Source organism: Pundamilia nyererei, unplaced genomic scaffold, assembly GCF_000239375.1.
Source record: "Pundamilia nyererei isolate P.nyererei 1_Seehausen unplaced genomic scaffold, PunNye1.0 scaffold00032, whole genome shotgun sequence".
Classification (NCBI taxonomy): Eukaryota; Metazoa; Chordata; class Actinopteri; order Cichliformes; family Cichlidae; genus Pundamilia; species Pundamilia nyererei.
This window is the reverse complement of record NW_005187433.1, coordinates 2,395,606-2,415,689: the sequence shown is the minus strand read 5'-3', so window position 1 is coordinate 2,415,689 and position 20,084 is coordinate 2,395,606. Positions and strand designations below refer to the sequence as shown.

The window sequence follows — 20,084 nt, the reverse complement described above, 5'->3', positions numbered from 1 at the left end:
ATACGGTTACTACAGGGTGGGCCATTTACATGGATACACCGTAATAACATGGGAATGGTTGGTGATATTAAAGTCCTGTTTGTGGCACATTAGTTACGTTTTACATTACCAATAAGTTTGATGTGTCACATGGCCCTCTTCCTATTGAAAAAAACAAAAGTTGTATCCAAGATGGCCGACTTCTAAATGGCCCCCATGGTCACCACCCATCTTGAGGAGTTTGCCCCCTCACATATACTAATGTGCCACAAACAGGACTTTAATATCCCCAACCATTCCCATGTTATTACAGTGCATCCATATAAATGGCCCACCCTGTATTATTTTAATAATAAGGTTGTTGTCACCTGCTTTCACCTGCTGTTCAAACCTGCTGTTATTGAAGGAAAGCAAGAGAGAAGGGAGCTAAAACAGCTTGTTTCACATAGTGAATCACACTAATCACAACACTAAGCTCTTAAAGCAGGAAATGAGCATAATTCTGCCCCTTTTCCAGATGATCATGAGAGGCACAGAATATTTTTATCTGTTATTTAAAACAGCGGTCCCCAACCCCCGGGCCTCGGACCGGTACCGGTCCGTGAGTCGTTTGGTACCGGGCCGCGAGAGTTGAGGCTCAGGTGTGAAATGTATGGTTTTCAGGGTTTTTATCGGTTTTCAGCGTTATTTTGTTATCGTTTTTATCGTTTACTCGGTTTTCCTGGGTCTTTTCACGTGTGTTATGAATAAATCTTCTTTTTTTCGGTACCGGTACTAGTTTTATTTTGTTGTATTTATCCGCGACACCTTAAAGGCCAGTCCGTGAAAATATTGTCGGGCATAAACCGGTCCGTGGCGCAAAAAAGGTTGGAGACCGCTGATTTAAAAGACATCATTAATCGTTAAATTAATGACAGTGTAAATATGAGCTGTGTTTATGAGCTGAATGGGGAAGAACGGGATTTGTTTGTTCCCTTATGATAATACTGAAATATGATAAAATTTTATACTCAAAATGCATCATCTTTACTAATATGCACACACACGCACTAGCAGGAGCTTAGTTACCATGGTTTCCATCATCCACAGACAACGGTTCCCCTCTCTCACTCTCTCCTTCTCTCATATTCTCTCCCCATCCCCCCGCCAGGCTCCACGGACAACAGGCTGCCAAGGACAAGAGGGGCTGCTGCTCCCATCATGCTTTGCAGTAGGAAGCAGGAAGAAGCCAGATATTGACAGCAAGCAGCAAAGTGGACAACAGTACAGAGGAAAACAGACTGATAGTGAACGAGGAGGCAGGACTCAGGGAGTTATGGCCAGTGTTGCCTTCAGGACACATTCAAGCTCTTTCGCTCTGGGTAAGTCCTGCCTCACATTGCTTGTGTTTAACCAAGACTGTGTCCGAAAAGCATGATGAAGCATGTAGATGGTGGAGCAGGCTTGCAGACATATGCATGCTGCCGGTGGATTTAAAGGGGCAGTGCAGTAATCCTTTCAGATGGAAAAAGATAAGGGTCTTTACTGAAAGAGACAAACAAATGCTACAAGACTGAAGAAACTGTCACTTCAAAGACGAGTGCAATATCAACAGCGCAATAGTGACTGAGTGAAGATAAAGAAGCAAATTACCACATCTCACTGACAAATATGCCATTCAGTCTAGCATATAATGCATTGAGGGACACACCCACACACTTGCACACACAGAGAGACACAGTGTCCTTTACTGTGAATTTCAGCCCTATTTATTATCCCTTGCAGACTTATTTAGATAACAGCAACAAGCAGATAACAAACAATCTGTGCCAAAATTTGCATGTTTGTCCCTCAGGAACAATTAATCCAAAAAAAAAAAAAAAATCTACAGAATCTTAAAAAGTTTGACATATTTCAATTATGTTAGCATTGCACTGTTTCACTGGAGAATTTCAACACCTGATTACATTTCTTTGGTCTTACTCTTGAAGGTTTTGACTATAACTACATCAAGTTTAGAGTTTTAAAAACTTCTTCAGAGCTCCTTTGTTGTTGAAACAACATATAAATACTATGATTTAGCCACCCCTCATTCACATCCCTGAGGCAGGGAGGACGTAATCGGTCATGTTTGTTTGTCTGTATGTTTCTTTGTTAGCAGTCTAGTGTGCTCAGTTTTTAAGATATGTTCAAATTTTGTCAGTAACAGCTCAAGCTGATTTAATTTTGGTGAAACCAATCAAGGTCACACCAAATGTGAAAATCAGTAAAAACATTATATTACCCACAGTGTTTTTATTCATTGTCTTCAAATTTAATGACAATATACTAGGCCGTGGGAGACATGAATACCCTGACGGGCTAAGCATTTGACCTTGAACTTCATTGTTAGTGAACAAGGTCAAAGTTCACCTAGACAAAAAAAATCGAGTAATCTATCACAAATATGGAGCGAGCATGTACAGCATGGAGAGAGCAACTCTGCTCCAATCACAGAGGTAAAGATAATAAAATACAACAATTTGGTATGTAATGTTTCAAAGTCATGGGTCAGACAGCAACATGTTGTAATAAAAACAGACTAACGTCAGCATGTTGTAATAACAACATCATAAACATCACTGTTTTAGTATAACTCTTGCCCTTCTGGGAGGGGCGGTGTGCACTCAGAGTGCTCTTGTGTCATTTTGTTTAGCTAAAGTGGGAAATAAGTACAAGGATTTTTCTAAAGGGCAAAATTACACGGAAATACAGTACATTATCCAAAAACAGAGTTTGTACATTGCTAACAAACTTGAAAGTCAGTATTTGGTTTGAGCATCTTTATTCTTTAAACACAGCCTGAACCCTCTTTGGCAAGCTTTCTTGTAATTTCTTGAAGTCGTCTTCAGGAAAAGTTCTCCAGACTTCTTGAACGAACATTATAGCTTTTTAATTAATATTGACTGTCTTTTGTTCTGTTCTCTGTCAGCATGATCCCAAACTGCCTCAGTAATGTTCAGGTCCAGGCTGTGGGGAGGGAAGGATGATCTGATATCCTCGTGTTGGTGTTGTTCCCAGACCATCATGAAAATGTTGTTCCAGGTTCAACATTGCAAGTGACCAATCACATTGTTGTGACGTTATTCCTTTGCGTGCCAAGCCATTTGTGCATTTATGAAATTCCAATGTTGCAAGGACAATATCAATTCTGCTTACTGTTTATTAAAGGGTTAGGGTCAGGGTCCGTTGATCGGCGGACAGAGGCGGTTTCACGCAGCTTAAGTACAGTTTTTTGTTTTACGCCGGTTTTTCCCGAAGTCACAAAAGTATGACGTCACAACATTCTGATTGGTCACTTGCAATGTTGATCCTGGAACAACATTTAGTATGATGATCTGGGAACAACACCAACACAAGGATATCAGATCAACCGGGGAGGGAAGGCCAATCCATGCCTGTTTTTACTGCCTGTTTTTAGTGCACTAGGAGTGTGTTTGGGATGATGGTCATGTGGAAAAATGAAGCTGTTATCAATCAGATACTTGGTTTTGCATGATGGATCAAAATTTGACTCGAGTTTTCTACATGCAGCCCCAAACCATGTCAGAGCCTCTGCTGTGTTTTACAGGATGCTCTAAAATACAATGGTACCTCTGTGGTACCTCTTATCTGACTTCCTTCTCTTTGTGAGTTGAAAAAAAAACATTCAAATTTGGATCATCACAAAGTCATCACTCTATAAGACCTGTTACCACTGATTTTTAGCATCAACAGATGCACTTCTCAGGCTGTGTGACCAGTAGGAGCAGATCTACTGTGGTGGCATGTGCCACCCTAAAGTAATCTCTAGCCATCCCTAGTGCCACCCTGGTTTTGCACATGACAGTGTTGTTTATTAAAGTAAGCTACCATATTGAGTTTAGCTGAAAATAACATTGAATAGAAATTCTATAACTGAATATATTACATAATGTTACCCCCACCCCCCATTAAAAATGGTTCAGCCAATAGCATTTGAAACTGCTTTATTTCTTGTTTACATATGTTTCTGTTGCACTCTTGAAATGCCATGGTGAGTGTTATACACTAATAAATCAAAAAAGAAAAGAAAAGCGCTATATAAATGCGGTCCATTATTATTATTATTATTATTATTATTATTATTATTATTATAAAAATGGAGTTTGGAATTTTTGTGAAAAACAGGTACATTTGTTCATGACAGTGCAGATATTTGACATTTTGTGTACATTTGAGCATTTAACAATTTGATTATTTCCAAAAAAATATATACAAAATAAATAAAAAAGAGAAAAGCTCCAAAATAGTGTGAAACGTAGACTTCTAGTTAGACTTGTATTTCTAACTGATCCACCTCATGTTGTGTAGCTTTCTTGATTTTATTCTTATTGGGCTACATGCTTATTTATTACATAGATTATACAGTACTCAAAATTCACCTTTTTATATAATCGAGTGCCTAATTATCTGGGCTGAAACCAATAAGAAAGTTACAGACTATATTTATATGAAGACTGGTTATACTTGCTCTATTTGATGTATTTTAACCATATATAGTACTTATTACAGAAGTAACACCTGCATACGTGTGAAGAAATTGCTTTGATTTTGCCACCCCATCTGATTTCCATGCCACCCTAAGAAAATTTCTCTAGATCCGCCCCGGTGTCCAGTCTTTTTTCTTGTTTCTTAAGGTCATGAATTTCAGATACTGTTCATCTGCTACAGATAGTTTTAGGCCTGCCACTTTCTTTGACATTATTTGGAGATTGAACAAAAAGAAAAGTGACCAAATTGAGAATGTTTGTAACAAAGTTCCTAAAGATATAATTTAAAATTGGTTCTTTTTATGTGTAGAAACAACACTGGTTAGACTCAGGTGTGTTTTTTAAGTTTGAATGATTCAAATGTCAGTGATAAGTAGCTTAACAAACAAATCGGTTTCCTCTGAAAATTATCAGTGCAAAGATTGGATTGAAAGTCAGTGAAAAAGCAGCCAATGTTTAAAGAAGAACTCTGAAGGACCTTCAGAAAGCCTGCTCACAACCATTTTTAAAAATCACAAGAAAGTCTGGCTCCTTGAAAGCAAAATATAAAGAAATGAAGGGTTGCTCAAGAAGAGTTTTTTTTTGCACAGCACTGTAATTGTCGTAACACATGTTTTATGTTGATTGTTAGCATTAGGTCCTGTACAGCTACGTTTGGACATTTAACATTTATTGGATGCCAATTTATTCCTGTGGAATTCTGTGGATTTCATGTACTCAATGCATGAAGGCTCTGTTACCCTTGGCTTAACTCTCTCATAATTAATTCACTATTATTAGTAGTATTAGTATTTTATTTAACAGGATAACACAGATTCAAATAGCCAATCGATGCACGCCACCAGGTATTTTGGAATCATCAGATAACCTGACGGTCATGTCTTTGAACAGCTTTAAACCTAGAGTCTTCTTACTATGAGATGACAGACTGATGATTTGTTTTATTGGTTTACTTATGTAACTATCATAAGTACACTATCAGTTTCATAAGGTTACTTAGTGTTTTCTTTATTCTACTCCATGGTAAAGTGCTTTTACCAATTGCTTTTCCCCCCATTATCGTTTTTCTCATTAACGATATCCTCGGGTTTGTTCAGTCCACATTTAGATAGAAATTCTTCATTCAAAATGGGCTTAATAGTTTTGGCCCCTCGTGCCCTGCCAAGCATTTATCTTCATATTAGAAACCCTCGGTCACAGGTGCAACAGAAACAGCAAAACATCCCTGGAGGCTGTTTGGATGTTGAATTTAGCTATGTGACAAAGTGTGGCTATTAAATGGTTTTATTAGCAGTATGTCATGTTCAGCTTTCTGTTTTGTCTACCCGCTTGTATTGAGGTTTACAGTCCTACATTGATGTAATAAAATAGTTTGCAGAGTCTGAAATGTAGCTTTTGTTTGTTTGTTTTTTGGCAATTTCTGTGATCTCACCTTGGGGTAGATTTGCTGAGACATCCACTCCTGGGAAGACGGGCAACTATTTTGAATATTTTTCACCTGTCAGTTTAAATAAATTTAGACACACCCGAATGTCTGTGTAAGCATGGGCCATTAATTGCCAATATTCCCCTTTTCATACTCCCAAGACACATACAGCAACTGAACGCTGGTACTGTCAAACTCACGATCTGTTAATCATTTGATCGATTAATCAAGGTCCTACGAAAACATTATTTTTCCCAATATTCTATAAAATGTTTTTCTACTCTGAGAACTCAAATCACTTTTTACTACATTTAAGGTTCAACCATTCATACAGAACTTCTGTGCCATCAAACACCTGTCATATTCAGACTCTGTATCTTGTCCATGGAAACTTTAAAATGCAAAGCGAACCACTAATTTGATCAGAAGACGGCATTTCTACCAGCTGAGACCAAGAAAAAGCGACAGGTACAAGCATCAATGACAATTGATACTGTGATTATCTGATTAGGTCAGAAACATCATTTAGAGCAGGACCGGGCTGGCTTGCAAATGCACGGCAGCATTAAGACAGCTTAAATATTGGACCTAAATTAGATTCACCAAGTGGATGTGTGAAAAGGCATCAGGACAGCTGTTAGCTGATGTGCAATAACGCTGAGATCAGTTGGTGTCCCAGGATTGTGATTGAGTTTATTTAATAAATGCTTAATGCCACACTTGCAGACTCTGTACAATGCAATTCACCAATGTTTGATAAACATCTCACATGCAAAAGCTTATTGGAATGAGCTGCTAATATAAAACAGATTAAGCTGAAATATAACAACTGCTCATCCACACGACCTCACACTTCACAGTGCACTGCCTTGGAATATAGTGATGAGGTATGAAGTGGAACAGCTGCATAGCTGTTAAGAAATGCTGGTTTAACCTGTTAAAGTGTAATAAGCTCAGTGCAAAGATACCAGGACTGTTTTCCTGATCGTTTTAGAAAGATTTTAACCAGAGTAACCAAGTAATCTCATTTGAGCCTGGAGCAACTCTCACAGTCCCCCATCAGGCGAGATCGCCTTTAAAAAGCTACTGATTCAATCAGTAACACAGCTACTGAGTCAGTATAGGTTCCTCAGCTTGTAAAGGGCTGGTGTGTCACAGTTTCTCTGCAATATTCAGTCAATGCACTAAAACTGAAAGTTTTCAGTGTTCGTGCGCACTGCTGCTAAATGTTATGTTGGCACATTTTGACTGCTGAATTTGTTTTTCCACCTCCCAGGTGCCTTTTTGGTTTTGCTTTTACAGCTTTTGCGAAGCAGGTAACGCCTTGTAAAACAGTATGTATATGTTTATTTTCATCAAGATCTCTGACAAATGTAGGCAAAGTGTTGCCTTCCCTTCTCTAGTGACAGGGATTCACAATCGCTGTGGAAGATTTACATGCTAATGAAGCAATTTGACACCTGCAGTTGCCTATGACTCGAAAAAAACACATGTAAATTGGTTAGTAAGATACTAATGCCTTTTTATCCGGAAGCACAAATACCATATTTATTGTAAATCCTAATTAAATGTGCTTTGATGAAAAAAAAATACTACCATGTCAGATTTTTCTTTATATTACACAATACTGAATTATTTTTAAATGATTATATGTGTGTCTATTAAGAACTTTAATCAATTACCGAACCTTGTACCTTATAAAATAGCTGATATAACCTCAGATTAGATTAAGGTGCTAATTCATTAATACGCTATTGGTGCAATGTTACTCATTCTGTGTGTGCTTTGTGTTTTTTAATCCAGTCATATAGGAACAAATCATTGTTTAAATCATTATGCAAAGACCACTTAACTCACAGGTGACATGAGTTTATTTTAAGGAAAGCTGTTTCCCAGCAGCAATTCTCTGCTTGTCACACCTTAGGTTCTGTTTGCCTTGTAATCCACTCTGTCTACAAGATATATTTAAATACTATGGATATGTTGACACAGAGTCTAGGTCCATTTTAACATTGCAAACACAATCACGGCCCGAGCCATCCAACAGAGTGGATAAACACTGTGATCCAGTAAAAAATTGACTCAATTTAACCTCTTGCCAACAAACACACTTGCATATAAATACAAGACCCACCCACTCCCAGCTATCAACCCAGTAGGGAGGGAACAAAGCGCTGCTCTTATCTCACCATATACATTCAGCTCTCACATCGACTGGTCTGACTGCTTGCATGACATCTGAGATTTGAGGACAGGAAGAGAAAAATACACTCAGAGTTGACTTAAATATGACACAGTGAAGACGGCTATTTGTAGTTGTGCCAGTGACTCTACAGGTGAGTGCATTATTAAATTTCACTGACTGGAACTTTTCTATGAATTTGGATTTGGACGTAGAGGAAATTCTGGCTTTGAAAGCTGAGTTTGTTTTTCACTGGGGAGCACAGTTCAAAGTTGTTCTTTATAGTGAGAGTAGTTAGTCTGCAGGGAACAGATGTCTGTGTTATTTCAGGAGTTTTTGTAATTATTTATTCCCCATTTGCAAAGGTTTTGAACACCACAGAGAAAGGTGTTTTATTTAGTTCCACCCATTTAGATTAGAGATGTTTCAGTGGTATTAATGATAAATTACACCTACTGCGCTAAGCTGGCATGGAGCGGTTGTGTGACAATTTAGCTTACTCAGTGTTTTTCTCTCTAGATCAGAGGTCCCCAACCTTTTTTGCGCCACGGACCGGTTTATGCCCGACATTATTTTCACGGACCGGCCTTTAAGGTGTCGCGGATAAATACAACAAAATAAAACTAGTACCGGTACCGAAGAAAAGAAGATTTATTCATAACACACGTGAAAAGACCCAGGAAGACCAAGTTAACGATAAAAACGATAACAAAATAACGCTGAAAACTGATAAAAACCCTGAAAACCATACGTTTCACACCTGAGCCTCAACTCTCGCGGCCCGGTACCAAACGACTCACGGACCGGTACCGGTCCGAGGCCCGGGGGTTGGGGACCGCTGCTCCAGATGTTATCCTCGCTGTCATTAACATTATCTGACTTAAACGAGTGTAATGACTTGCAAAAATGCCGGTTCTCTGACTTGAGGTTAGCTTCAACACAAGTTGCCTGCAGAAGGACTGTTGGCTTTGGAAGACCTCAGATTTAGTGCTCATTATGTGGAATGCCACATTTTCTATCTGTGTACTTTAGGTCACTGCAATACTATGAAAGTTTCTGCGTATGCACATAATATGCAGACCTGGCATAATTTAGTCACTTTTTGTGGTATACACAAATTTATATTTTGAGATTAAATGTCAGCTGGGATGGACTCCAAGATGAATTCTAAGCAGCTGAGATGTGCTTTCATCACATGATTAAAGGCAGAAAACTTTGATTAGAAACGGCTGACTGTCACACCTTCAATCAGTTGGTTTCGGTGCTTTTCGGGGCTGACACTGAACTAAATGAACTAAATTTGTTTGGGTCCTCAGTGTGAGTCCTATTCCTCAAAGCAGTTAATCTTTACAGATTGTATCTGCTGGCGGGGGTGAGCTACCAAGCAAACAGCAAGGCAGTTCTTGATTTCTTTTTATGTGTTTTTCGTCAATGAGAACGGTCACAATTTATCTCCTGTCACTTCTATCAGTTAGAAACTTCAGGTGAGATTTATGATACCCACATGAACATAGACTTGTTTGTTGCTTCAAAGGAGCCGATTCTGTGCTGCCTGAACAGTTTTTGCTCGCTAAACAAAACTACCCAGAGACAGCGAGTTTAATAAAAAGCAACATAAAAGTTAAATATGAGCAAAACTAATCAGAAACAAAAACAGCAAATATATAAAAGATAAACAATTCCTATCAAGCCATGGACTACATAACAGCCAGCGCTGCCACAGGAAGTCTACAGTAAATCACAGCACATGTCAGCGTTCTGATGGCACAGACAGATTATATGTCACTTGGTTTTTTTTATGGTTTCTGAGACATGTTATCTTAGCTGCAGCGCTGCTGCTACTGTATTGTTGAACACCAGGAATGTGCTGACAAGTTAATATCTATATATAAATTATACTCGGTGCAACTGTAATGGCTTTTAAAAGCTAGTTGAACATTATGTGTTTACAAGCGACAAAGCTCTGATAATCTTCCCTAGATATTTAGAACAAAAAGGTTTTTTAAAAATTAGAGGTTTGGTTAATTTAACACTTCAGTAAATAGTATTGAGGCTTCATTCCAATAAATGTTAAGACCTATGCAGTCAAAATGCTGAGTAACTAATAAGCCTGTAAAACTGTGAAATCACAATGCTTTGCTTATAGGTCAGAGCTGATCCTGATGACATTGAAGGAGGAAAAATCAAACATAGAGTGGCCTACTAATACACCTAGCTCAAAAAACCCTGTCCTCCACATAGTCCTCATTTATGAAATAGCTAGCCAGCGATAATGAACCGTCTGCTGCTTAAGAAGCAATGATTAAAAAGGGACAATACAGTTTAATTATGATTTATTGCAGCGGTCCCTCGTTTATTGTGAGAGTTATGTTCTAAAAATAACCCGCAATGAGTGAAATCTGCGAAGTAGCCAGTTTAATTTTTTACAATTACTATAGCTGTCTTAAGGCTGTAAAACCCCTCACTACACGCTTTATACACTTTTCTCAGACAGGCATGAACATTTTCACACTTTCTCTCGTTTAAACACTCTCAAAGTTCAAACCTTTTTGTTTTTGTTGGGGAGAAAACTTACAAGCATACAGTACAGCACTTCAGAATCACACTGTTTAACCAGGTGAGCTATAGCAGCATCTGTATAGATAGTGGATAATTTTTTTCATTCATCCCTGTCACCAAAAACAGTACCTGAAGCATTTTTTTTTTGTTTAATTTGACTTATTTTGAGTTAGTTATTGTATGTGGTGTAATAGTTAGCCCATCAACCACCTCGTGACCTTCTGTGCTTTGGGACAAATATGTTGCTATGCTACATTTAGACACTTTTGACCCAGTTTCACTGCAACTTGAAAACCTATGACAAATTTTAGAGTTAGAATTCATGTACTAAAGCGTAGTATGTATAGTGTTTCATGCCTACTTTAAGCTAGGTGATAATAAAAAGAATCTAGCAAGCTCATACTGACAATTTCAATTTTATTTTCATCATGGCTAGTTTTAGCATGCTAAACAGAGCAAAACACAAGTTCTGCAGGCATTTGGACTGCATGTTTGTGCAGTTGTTAGCTCTATTGTCTCACAGCAAGACATTCCCTGGTTCTGTGCTGAGATTGCATATTTGTCCTTAAGGTTTCCTCTCACAGTCCAGAGAAATGTGAGCTAGCTTAATTGGTGATTCTAAATTGGCAGTAGATTTGAGGCAGAAAAGTGCTTGAAGTGTATCAAATATGGTTAAAATATTGCTAAAATGACCTGATGATGTAAGTGCTGTTGCAAATTTCATTCATATTTGATCAAACGTTTCACTGAACAAATGTGTCAAAACACATTTGGATTAATTGTCTGGGAATCTCACATATTTGGAGGCTATAAAATATAAGGATAAGGATAAGTCATACATGATAGCTGTAAGATTAGGCTTTGTCCTTTGAATCCCTGAAACAATTTTCATGGTAATAGTTTTTAAGAAATTTCACTAAAAATACCAAATGTTAACTCAGTGTTGCACTAGGTCAAAATATGAAATTCACCACAGTCATTAGGCTTCATCTACTGGGAGCTGTAATGGTTTGCACATGAGTGAATTCACTAAACTATTGGAATGTTCGATATGACGAAGTCAACTCAAATGAATGCAAGCTTCCAACTAGACAAACCTTAGTTTTCTCATTCATTTTCTTAACCTCTTACTCAATTTAGAGTTGCATGTGGGGCTGGAGTCTTTTCTAGCTATTATTGGGGGGGAAAGGCACTACTGGATAGGTCTATCCAACATATGGGCTTTCCTTTCCATTTATATTTCTCTTTTCCAAAACCAGCACCAGGGATCATTTTATAACGGCTGCAGTCATGTTTTGTTCTGTGTTTATAAGGCCATTGTCAGTAATTTCCCATCGCTTTGGTCTTCAGTAACCTTGCCCCCACTCAACCCCAGCATAGCCACAATTAAAGAGTGTAGGGGTATAAGATAAGCTATGTTTCACTTGTGCCTTACATCATATCACAATTTAACCTTGTCCATATTGTATTTAAATCATGTGTGTGTGTGTGTGTGTGTGTGTGTGTGTGTGTGTGTGTGTGTGTGTGTGTGTGTGTGTGTGTGGGTGGTATGCTTGCTTCTAGACAGTGAGGAAGTTTAACTTAATGGCACATCTTGTCATGGATTTTCAATGGAGCTAATTAACCCTTGCCCTGTTGTTAGTTTATTTACAAAGAAAGATAGTGTTAAGTTAATTCATAACCCCGAGTGAACGTTCTCACACAGAGCTCTGAATCAGCAGTTTAAAGGACGTGGAAGAATGCACAAAGAAAAAACATCAGCAAAATTACACTATGTCATCACAAAAACGTGGGACCGTTACAGAGAACAGCATTTGCATGTCATGAGAACTGTGACTTAAGGAATCCTTAAAAGATGGAGTCCAAGCTGAACTTTTGGATGAAAATGGTTTAAATGGACCATTCTGACAGCCGTCAACAAATTTGTTAGATCTCAAAGTTACAAACAATGCACTCAAGTAGGAATCACTGGATATAAAACTGTATTTGTCCCTCTCTTTCGCAGGAGCAAAGCTGACCACTTCATCGTCAACGCTTCCCTTTTCCTTACACTGTGCTCCCTCTTCTTCCTCTCTGAGACCATGGAGGAAGCTGCCAACACCGCAGAAACCCCACCGGCCATACCCATTCTCTTGGAGCGACAAGTTCGCCAGCGAAAGCCTGCAGTGTCAGTCCTTAAATCAAAGCTGAAGCAAGCTGTAACTTGCTCTGTGCCCAGAATCCGATCCACCCTGTCGGGGTTTTTCCCTGTGATGCGCTGGTTGCCTAAATACAACATTAAAGAGTATGTCTGGGGTGATGTGATGTCTGGGATGATTGTAGGTATCATCTTGGTACCACAGGCCATTGCTTACTGCCTGCTGGCAGGGGTGGAGCCCATATATGGCCTATACACCTCGTTTTATGCTAACATCATCTACTTCCTCATGGGGACATCCAGGCATGTGTCTGTAGGCATCTTCAGCCTCATGAGCCTCATGATTGGACAGGTAATAAATCAGAATCTGGTCAATCTCCCACGTGCATGTTAAGCATGCAGCTAAAGATTTTATGTTGTCGTTTTCTTTTTTCTACAGGTGGTGGATAGGGAGGTGTTCAAGGCAGGTTTTGACCTCAGTGAGGACTCAGCAGTGTCTAATATTGATGTCCTTAATGATACACTGGGCATAAACCTCACAGTCACTAAAGTTCACACTGTGGAGTTAATGGGTATGCAGTGTGGGAAGGAGTGTTACGCCATCAGCATTGCTGTTGCTGTTACATTCCTGGCTGGAGTCTACCAGGTAAAGAACACAATTGTTTTTCTGTGTATTCTGTTTTTCAAGCACCTTTGTTGGCAAGATGCACACACTGATACAGTGCTATGAACAAGTGTTGGCCCTCTTCCTGTTTTCTTATTTTTCTGCAGATTTGTTGCAGTTTCATGTTTCTGATCGTCAAACATATTTTATTATTATACAAAGATAACCCGAGTAAATACAAAAATGTAGTTTTACGAACGTTGATTTCACTTAATAAAGAGAAAAAAAGTTATTAAAATCTATCTGACTCTGTGCAAAATAGCAATTGCACCCTAAACTTAATAACTGGTTTTGCAGTCCTTTGCAGCAAGAACTGCAATCAACCATTTGCAATAACAGACAATGAGTCTTTCACATCACTGTGGAAGAATTTGGCCAACTCTTCTTTGCAAAATCATTTTAAATCAGCCACATTGGGGGTTTTGATCATGAATAACCGATTTAAACCTAGTTAAGCATCTCGATCTGATTTAAGTCTAGGCTACTCCAGAACTTAATTTTGTCATTTTCCATCAGAATTTTCTGGTAGAGAACAGAATTCATTCAGTTCCATCAATTACAGCAAGTCACCCAGATCCTTAAGCAGCAAAGCAGCCCGAGATCATCACACTACCACCACCATATTTGTCTGTTCTTTATTAAATGCGGATGTCGTTTTATACCAGATATAATGAGATTCAAACCTTCCAAAAAGTCCCCAAAATCTTTGGGATGGTCAGGATGTTGTTTGATAATCAGAATCAGCTGACTGGCCTGTCGACCGCACGAGCAGCGACCCGGATAAGATGAACCTTTGCGCTCTTTTTGGTCACCAGTGGTTTTCACTGCCCATGGATGCCATTTTTACCCAGTCTCTTTCTTATTGTTGGATCATTTACACTGACATTAACTGAGGCAACTGAGACAGTTCTTTAGATGTTAGTCTGGGTTCTTCTGTGGCCTCCTGGGTGAGTCATCAGTGTGCTCTTGGAGTAATTTTGGTAGGCCGTTCACTCCTGGGAAGGTTCACCACTATCCCAAGCTTTCTCCATTTGTGGATAATGGTGTGTGGTTTGCTAGAGTACCAAACCCTTAGAAATGGCTTTATGACACTTCCTGATAGATATCAATGACTGATTCTCAGCTGTTTATTTAAATGTATTTAAATTGTGGCATGATACATTTCATTTTTAGCTCTTTCAGCCTACTTCAGTTTGTCAGACAGGTTCTATTGAAGGTATTTTTTTTATTCTGCATTTTTCTTAGTAATCAGGTCAAATCAAATCACTTGTATTGTCACATCAGGGTTTAGCTACTGTAATTGAACTTGGTTTTTCAAAAAATGGGCTCAATCACAGTTAATTCATGATTTAACAAGGGAGTAATTACTTTTTCACACAATGTATGCAGCCTGACCAAGTGTTTCATCCGACTACAGTGATAATGCTTTAATTAAGGATGGTAAAATAATACAGCACAGTTAGACGATGTGTTTCTGTGGAAGGGTCATTATTATGATGATGATCTCACAGCTATTGCATTAGAATTTTTCCAGTTTTCTGGTATTTATTCTTTTCCTTTTTGGGCTTAAATTTCCACACGTCACACTGGACTTTGGTTTCTATATGCTTCTAACTTGAACCTTTTTCACAAATCGATCAAAACACCTGCAGCCACTTAACAGACCAGCATGTTTTTTTTTTTTACTCTCTCTCTCCTCTACATCCTTGTCTCCTCGGCAGGTTTTGATGGCAGTGTTTCGACTGGGATTTGTCTCAGTTTATCTTTCGGCTCCCATGCTCGATGGCTTTGCCACCGGAGCGTCCTTCACCATCCTGACCGTGCAGGCTAAATACCTCCTGGGTTTAAAGATTCCACGTCACCAGGGCTATGGCACAGTAGTCGTTACCTGGTTCAACATCTTCTCCAACATTCACAAGACCAACCTGTGTGACCTCATCACTAGTGCCATCTGTATCTCAATATTAGGTCAGTCACATTTGGATACGTATATAATATCAATATAATGTAACCTGGAAAAATACAATTTTCTTTAACATGGATTTTTATTTCACAATACATTTTTATTTCAGTGGCAGCGAAGGAGATTCAGGAACGCTATAAGGATCGTCTGAAGATGCCTCTCCCCACTGAGCTTGTAGTAGTGGCCGGAGCTACACTAGCCAGTCATTTTGGAGAGCTGAACAGCCGTTATGGCTCTAGCGTTTCTGGTCACATCCCCACAGGGTTCATGCCTCCCCAGCTGCCCGGCTTTAGTCTGATGTCCCGTGTGGTGCTGGATGCCATTCCTTTGGCAGTCATTAGGTAAAGTGAAACCAGTTTAACAGCAGGTTGACTTTGCAGGAACATGTGCCTCTAATCTTAGTTATTACAGATACATATCAGTAGCCACATTATTGTCTGGGCGGGATGCACGACTTTGAGTTTTGACTGGGCTTTCCTTTCAAAACACACACACCTAAGGTCATTTCCACCTCTATTGTTTGTATCTTTTTTAAAGGAAAGTGGTATGGGAAGTTAGATTCTTCAAACTGCTGAACTTTCTAAAAAGCCTTCTTGATCCGTTAAATAATGTTTGATAAGTTGCTAGAAAACATGCTGACCTCAGGTGAGATGAATTTGCAAAACCTAAATATTCACCAAAAATATTATTTTTGTCTTGTAGTTTTGCCTTCACGGTGTCTTTGTCTGAAATGTTTGCTAAGAAACATGGCTACACCGTTCGTCCCAACCAGGAGATGCTGGCTATCGGCTTCTGTAATATCATTCCCTCCTTCTTCCACTCATTCACCACCAGTGCAGCACTGGCAAAAACAATGGTGAAGGACTCCACAGGCTGCAAGACACAGGTACATTTCTTCTTTGACTTGAAGGAATAGTCTAAAATCTCTCACTTGAAGATCTTGGAAAAAAGTGTTCTCACTACATTTAGTTGTGAAATTGCTGGTGAAAGCAAGTGACGTACTAAAAATGCCTCGGGGAATACCCTCTGAGTTGTAAGTCATCACTGGTGATAACCTTAACCCTAACCTAAATTGACTTTTTTGCAAAAAACGTGAATGTTTTTTGATGTATGTCCATTAGATTGATTATTTTCTTTTTTTGCTGATTGCCAAGACTTAGTCTGATTACCCAGGGTTAGGTTCATCACTGGTGACAGCTCAGACCTCCACGTTATTATCCTGCTCAAACTTTCCTGTGAGAGAAAACATTTTCTTGTAACCTTTTTCAAGTCTGTCCTGACGTCAAGTGTGCTGTGTTAGTATTTGTGTGGTAATTTGATTTCTTCATAACTATCAGCTCTGTCTGTCTTCTACCATCTCCACCAGGTGTCAAGTCTGATCAGTGCCCTGGTAGTCCTCCTTGTCCTCCTCTTCTTTGCACCTTTCTTCCAAGCTCTCCAGAAATGTGTGCTTGCTTGTATCATAATTGTTAGCCTTCGGGGGGCACTGAGAAAGTTCAGGGATGTACCGGCTAAGTGGCGTGCGAGCCGAAATGACGCCATCGTTTGGCTGGTTGCCATGTCAGCCACGGCTCTGATCAGTGTGGAGCTGGGCCTCCTTGTAGGAATAATCTTTTCCATGATCTGCTTCATCTTTAGGACTCAAAATCCAAAGGTAAGCAAATAAGGTCATTTTAAATGATGCTTATACTAATAATTGGAAAATGATTCAAGCAATTGTGAATAATCTCAACACTCTGGGGTTTGATGTCAGGTCTCCCTCCTGGGCCGGGTTGATGACACTGATTTTTACGAGGACTTGGAAGAGTATAAGAACCTTGTGGCACCATCTCGGGTTCAAATATTCCGCTTCCAGGCTCCTTTGTACTACGCCAATAAGGAGTCTTTTCTCAAGTCTCTCTACAAAGCTGTCGGAGTCGAACCCTTCTTTGAGCTGACCAAAATGAAAAAGGCAGAGAAGAAGGCCAAAGATGCGTCTGCGAAGCAGGCCAAGGCGAACGGAGAGAAAAATAACGGAGATGTTGTAGTGAGACTGGTCCAAAGAGAATTGGAGTTTCACACAATAGTTTTAGACTGTTCTGCAATCCCTTTCATAGATTCAGCAGGCTTGGCTGCTTTTCTAGGGCTGGTCAAGGAATATAAAGGGATTGGTGTGAGTGTGCTCCTTGCCTGTTGTAACACTTCACTCATTGATACCCTGCAGAAGGGAAAATTCTTTGGTAAGAATGACGAAGACATGGGCAGCCTTCTGTTTCACACAGTTCACGCTGCTGTTGTCCATGCTAACAGGGCAGCTGCAGCCACAGAGAGCAGGTCAGAGGACTCTGAGGTGTAGGTGAGCCAGAGGAGAAAGAGAAAAGATGTGCCCGGTTCATTCCTCTGTTTGATTTCCCACTGGTATTGTGAAAAAATGTTTAGGCAGTATCAGTTTGGGCATTAGATAGCTCTATGATGCTTTTTATAACCCTTCTTTTTAGAAAACAGTGGAAAATATATTTTTAAGCTTTGTGCCTATTAAATTTGATCCAAAGCCTTCTGTTTCAAAGATATAAAAAAAATGGATTCAAGTTGGCAGTGAGCAACGCAAGCCAGAGTAAATGAACGATATGGTGAAGACACATATCCAGTGATAAACCAATGAGACAGAAATGGCTTAAAAAATATAACAAATTTTCTGCTTTTAAAAGTAAAAAAAGTTGTAAAGGTTTGAAATCCAACTTTACTACATGCATTTTTAAAATCTTTTTCAAGTGTACGTCATTACATTTTTTCCAAGTAAGATGAAGAAGATGTGGTCCAAAAAGAGCTGCAGTAGGTGTTCTCAGTCAGTAGCAGTTTCGTTTTGTTCTGTCAAGTCTTCTCTTTGCAGGAAAAGGAAATGAGCTGGAGGAGTAGCGACACAAACAAACACATAGCTTTTTAACTTTTCAGTGCTAATGACTGAATATAGACTTTTGCAATTAGTTTTCAGACAACAGTTTTACATAGTCTAGAGTTAAGTGAACCTGAATTTTTTTCAGGAGCTACCCCTGAAAAAGCATTAGTGACATCAGTAAATAAGCTGTTAAAGCAGAGCAAGCACTGATGAACTCTGAATCTGTGCATGCTTGCCTGTAGTGTTTAACTGGATGGATGTTTGCTGTTTTTCATTCCCAAGCTAGTTTCCACTCAGTTTCTGGCTAATACTCTGTGTGCAGTTTTAGTACAACACACATGTGCCACAATATGAAAGTATTATTTATTGCAATGAAAGATAAGTCAGTTCAGTTTACATACCTTGAACCTCTTGGCCAAAGTCCGTAATGGCTTTAACCCGGGGTTGTAGAATCCAGATTTAGAGATTTATCTAAGTGCCAGCTATTACCTTGGACGTTAAATCATTCATAAAAGGCTGGTTAAAGTTTTCCTGACACCAGGAAGGAAAGTTATACGTGACACACGAGGACTATGTGCTTTTCTCAGTGTGGTTAGGTGAGGGTTCATTACAACATGCTAGTACTGTTGGACCGTTCCAATGGCCCAAATGGGGAAAAACCATGGAAAGAAATAGTAACATATGATTAAGATGTATATGGGGACTTTGCTCAGGTGAAAATTAAAACAAAAACTGGTGCCTTGAATCGACGGCAACAGGTGATACCATAAACGTGGACTGATTCACTGCCATTGATTGTTAAATTCTCACTCTCGTATCTTTGCTAAACCACAATTTTCCTTGATCTCTTTAAATCTTTCAATTCAATTCAGTTCAATTCAATAAACGTTATTGGCCCCGAAGGAAATTGGGTAATTTCTTTAAAATTTAAAAATGAATAATAACTGAGACTATCTATGTCAATAAAAAATGATATGTTAGGCTGAAGTGTTGAAAAACTGTCACTGTAATATGATGTGGACATGAGACAACTGTAAATTTTGAAAATCATCATTTTCATACATTTATGTTGTCATCTACCATTTCTAAGATTTTTTTTTTTACTGGAATCGTGATAGTGACTTTTGTTTTTAGCAGGAGTTTCTTTGATTCTCGTCTTAGAGACAGCGTTGACGTTCAACATCATCAAATGTTTTTTAATGTTTAACACTTAGATTAAACCGTGTCTTTAGAGAAACACCTGTGGGTGTGATTTATTATTACAATTACTAATGTTATTGTTAATTAAAATTGGTTAACAAACAAAAGGATGTCATATAAAGAGAGACTACTTATCATTTTGATAGAAAAACATGTATTCAACCTACAATGGCCAGTACTTTATACTTCGTAACTGAGGAAGATCATTCTGAAGTTGTTTCACATTATAAAGATGCAGCTTTTTGCAGATTGGTGTTTGTGAGCTCTGCCTCTCTAACATGATTCGGTTTAAACCAATCATATTACTGACCTGTTACAAAACACCCTTAATTGCAAAATATTCCTCCAGGTTTTTTTTTTTTCCTTTTTAATACTTTAGCACTTACTTTTCAACCCTTTTGTTGCCCCTGTCTTTTTTGAGATGTGTTGCTGCCATCAGATTCAAAATGAGGTAATATTTTTTCATGAAATAGTAAAATGTCCCAGTTTAAACACTTGATATGTTTTCTATGTTCTACTGTGAATAAAGTATAGGATTTTGAGAATTTAAAAATCACTGTGTTTTGCTTT

General features: G+C 38.8%; 1 protein-coding gene across 1 annotated transcript; it reads left to right on the top strand.

The window, feature by feature from the left end:
- Nucleotides 1-1,203: 1,203 nt before the first annotated feature.
- On the top strand, nucleotides 1,204-19,341 carry slc26a1 (solute carrier family 26 member 1). Its single transcript, XM_005729252.1, has 8 exons — nucleotides 1,204-1,340; nucleotides 12,681-13,164; nucleotides 13,252-13,458; nucleotides 15,198-15,444; nucleotides 15,549-15,780; nucleotides 16,142-16,325; nucleotides 16,806-17,093; nucleotides 17,193-19,341. The coding sequence occupies exons 2-8, from the start codon at nucleotides 12,757-12,759 to the stop codon at nucleotides 17,772-17,774; spliced, it is 2,148 nt and encodes a 715-aa protein (XP_005729309.1). The 5' UTR covers nucleotides 1,204-1,340; nucleotides 12,681-12,756; the 3' UTR covers nucleotides 17,775-19,341.
- Nucleotides 19,342-20,084: the final 743 nt, after the last annotated feature.